Source organism: Phytophthora parasitica, assembly GCF_000247585.1.
Source record: "Phytophthora parasitica INRA-310 unplaced genomic scaffold supercont2.3, whole genome shotgun sequence".
NCBI classification, from domain to species: Eukaryota; Oomycota; class Peronosporomycetes; order Peronosporales; family Peronosporaceae; genus Phytophthora; species Phytophthora nicotianae.
In genome coordinates, this window is record NW_008648989.1 from 1,799,085 (window position 1) to 1,802,837 (window position 3,753).

The 3,753-nt window shown below is 47.5% G+C and overlaps 3 protein-coding genes across 3 annotated transcripts; 2 read left to right on the top strand and 1 right to left on the bottom strand.

The window, feature by feature from the left end:
- Positions 1–34: 34 nt before the first annotated feature.
- On the top strand, positions 35–568 carry PPTG_01731 (hypothetical protein; the record flags this gene model as incomplete). Its single annotated transcript, XM_008895115.1, has 1 exon — positions 35–568. The coding sequence occupies one exon, from the start codon at positions 35–37 to the stop codon at positions 566–568; it is 534 nt and encodes a 177-aa protein (XP_008893363.1).
- Positions 569–2,694: 2,126 nt separating this feature from the next.
- PPTG_21102 (hypothetical protein) lies at positions 2,695–3,017 on the bottom strand (the record flags this gene model as incomplete). Its single annotated transcript, XM_008895555.1, has 2 exons — positions 2,695–2,853; positions 3,012–3,017. The coding sequence occupies 2 exons, from the start codon at positions 3,015–3,017 to the stop codon at positions 2,695–2,697; spliced, it is 165 nt and encodes a 54-aa protein (XP_008893803.1).
- A 407-nt stretch (positions 3,018–3,424) lies between these two features.
- Positions 3,425–3,702, top strand: PPTG_21103 (hypothetical protein; the record flags this gene model as incomplete). Its single annotated transcript, XM_008895556.1, has 2 exons — positions 3,425–3,590; positions 3,680–3,702. 2 exons carry the CDS (start codon positions 3,425–3,427, stop codon positions 3,700–3,702), a joined length of 189 nt encoding a protein of 62 aa, XP_008893804.1.
- Between the last annotated feature and the right edge of the window lie 51 nt (positions 3,703–3,753).

A 3,753-nucleotide genomic window follows, 5' to 3' on the forward strand; every position in this document is an offset into this window, starting at 1 on the left:
TAAGCCCGTGTCATCCCAGACGCTTCTTCGCCACATGCGTCACGTGACCTCGAAAGTGGGTGCTGCCGACGCTGAGCTTCTCGGGGACAGCTTCGGTTTGATGTTCGACGGATGGACCTGCGGAACAGTCCACTTTGTTGGCATCTTCGGCGTTAGTGTTCGCGACGGCGTGCGGAGACAGCCTCTGCTGTCTATTTCGATGGCTAAGGATGGGCAGTCGGCCGATGATCACATCGAAATGATCGACAACGTTCTTGATGTATACGAAAAGAACCGAGAGATGCTGCGCTTCGACGTCGGCGACAACTGCCCGACGAACAAGGCTATCGCTACTCGGCTCAAGGTTCCCCTGATCGGCTGCGCAAGCCAACGCTTCAATCTGGCGGGTTGCGAGTATCTCGTCGAGTATGAGGACCTCATCGCTGAAGTTCATTTTTTTTATTGTAAGAGCACTGCTTACAAGGTATTCGATAATCAGATTAGGGGTCACACGATTCAGTCAATTTATGAGGCTATCCCCGGTAGAGCTCGCGTGGTTCCGTCTCCGGAAGGTCTCCCTCCGCATTGAATCCGAGTCCAGCAAGGACAGATTCCTTTTTTTTGTAGTAAATGGGGTGGTTTGGCTTTAAATTAATGTCGACTAAGCTGCCGATGAAGCTGACTGTATAAGCTTTTCCTATTAAGACAAGGGCGCTTCATACAACGTGACGAACTTCACGCTGTAAAACAACTGAACATCGAACGACCAGAGCATGATCTTTGATATCTCTGCACTTCGATTCGCATATTCCTCGTTGTGTCCATGACAGGAATAAGGGAGAGAGAAATGAATGGCTACCATTACTCCAATCTTTGAAAACAACGTAAAGTGAAGGGGATTGCTGTATACAAGCGCTTTTACAGCGATTCTAACCTATTACGGTTGCACCGCATGTTGGATTCGCATAGAGCATCCTCGCGTGCGAATATAGCGAGATTCTATCACCAGCGCCGAAGGAAACGATGTTTTCTTGATTCAGGAGGAGATGTTTTCACTGAGACAGATGATCCAATGATAAAATTCGTTGTTTCGGTGATAGAATCGGGTGCGCTTCATGGTGCAACGAAATGTTCATTGCTGTTGGAGGTGATGACCTCAAGTCCATTGATAGTGCGACAGCATTGCCGATACGAGTAATATCTGGTTGAGTTTCATAAGTATATTAGGGTGACCCAAAAAGGAAATCTGCTCTAACCACTTGATGGTACCTTCTCCAATTCCTTTAAATAGAACTGGAAAAATCGGTCCTTCTGGAGCTTCTCTTTCTTTGCGTTCATCAACCCAAGAATTTCTGTACGTACCGAAAATCCGTTTTGTTTCCACCCAAATCTGAATTCTCGCCATCTTTTCCAACGGTGTAGCGTTCTTGTCGAAAAAAAGTAGGTCGATAATATCCAGAGCCAAACAGATTACTTTTGTAGCTGTCAAACGCAATAGCATATTCCCTGTAGTCCTCGAACGTTTCCTTCTGCTTGATCTTCACGAGCTCAGCAAGAATATCATCGTTTGAAATGTCGTCCCACGTTTTTGACTGTGGTTTGAGCTTTACGTCTTGGTTGAGATGCAATTCGTTCCACACCGTGTATGTGCTTACGTCTCTGTGAACCTTTTTCCACTTGATGTTTTCTTTCAATTTTGTCACGTACTTCACCAATTAATTGTAGTTCTTGTGCGTCGTTAGTTCAATTCCTGTCAAACCATGCATACCCAACTTGTCCTGGACGTAATCAACAGAATTGTATTGTTCAAGCCACACCGTAGTCTTCACCGACAAAGCGAAGGTCTCAGCAGTCTCCCTTATAGAAGTAGATATCGAATTAGCCCTTTCTTCTACATCGGGCAAGTGTTCTTCACCGGCGACATTGTCGATCTCGTCGGATGCTTGGCGGCCCACAGGGCTCTCCCCCTGTTGATGGCATCATGGCCTTTGACTGCAGTATAATCCAAGAGTGAAACGCTGGTCTCCTTCGTCGCCACAAGAGGACTGCTACTGGCCAGAACGGAGACCACAGTCATCAACAAAACGCGATGGAGATGCATGGTCGAATCTCTTGAACGAGATTTGCGGCGTCTTTCCTACTCTATGAGAAGCAGATTCCGAATTGGCACTGTTGTATGTACCGTTATCTACCAACAAGCTCTGGTGCAGATTTGCTGTCGAACAGCCTGTTCTGGATCTTCAAATCAAGGATAGAAGCTCATGATAGGACTTCTTTGCTTTCACTTTTTATTGACAATATACGTATGACTAGGATAAGTACATTCGCAGATCTATATTTTTTGCTGGTTTAAGGCTTGGACGGTATGCCAGAATAGGGAACCACCAACTATACTAACAGTGCTACGGTTAATAGCCACCTCAGTGGACTTTAGGTTCGTATTTTACAATCATCAAAAAGTAACAACAATAGATTTTTATCTATTTCCTTAGAATGCCACCGGGATGCCACATAACAAAAAAAAACTAATGCGACAAGTTGAGCGTATCGTGTTGGAGGAAATATAATAATTACACGTAGAAATCTGGCCAACACAATAACCCATCTCCCACAATATGCACGGACAGTGCAGACAAGCTGACCCTTCTCGAGTGCGCCTGTGCGCGTACAGACACTTGTGACGCTGTTGCGTCACCATGCAATCGAAATGCAATGTTACTTGAATGTGGACGTGTGGTTCGGGCAACAACCGCCATAAATGCTCCACACCACATCAGTATCTTCCTGGGGCTGGCAGCCACCTACAGCTACCGCTGATTGCGCGTCCAGCACACGCACGTTGACGATGGTGGGGTCAGCGCTTTGGAGCTCCAACTGGAGACCCTATGTGCAGGGGATAGATATAAGTATTTTTGCCGCGCATTCGTGGCTGGCGACGCACGAGGACACCGCGTTGGCGTGGTAACGAGAGTTGATGCCACATAAGGTGTCGAGTATCCGGTCTCTGTCGACACTGAAGACTCCCTACCTACCGACATGATGGTAAAGCGTGTGGGAGACCAGTTTGGCAACGAATTCTCCCCAGAAGCCACGAAGTGGCGAAAACTACGGACGTATCATCTGACCTTCGGCTCCGTCTCGGTCCAGCGAGCTGAATATGGCCCTTCAAGGTGCAGTGCAAACTTCTATCGAAGTCACTTACGAGGCACTTCGTCAAATGCGCGAGGAAATTGTTTCCGAGAGCTCTCATTCATGAAGGTCCAGTTTGGAAGAGCCTGAACCCGATTTGGTTTTTTTTGCCGAGGTTCAGCGCTACGGATATCGACGTAACGGAGGCAACAGACCTGCAATCAACAACAAACAATCGAGTCAACGCGAGGAAATTTTCAAACGATTGTCACTTAGCCAGATTATTAACTTAGTGTCCTCGGATGACGAAGCGGCTATGAGCGACACGACTACAAGCTCTGACGACAAGGTGGCGGAGGCACTGGCCTACGCCAAAACCGTACCAACACGATACAAACGGCTCAAGACGCGATACCAGCGGAAGTTTCGCGTTGTGGACTGGCACCAGCCGAGATCGCGGGCGAGGCGCAATTTGGCAAAATGTGCGATTTGTGGTGTAGTGATTTCTATGTAATCGCTGAAGTGGCTATGTTCAAGTTGCTCAAGCCACGAACGCTCGGTCATGCGACAGGTGGTCACCGAGGTGCAACATGAACAAGGATACATCACTACCGAATGCTCGTCGGTTCCGACTATGACCAAGAT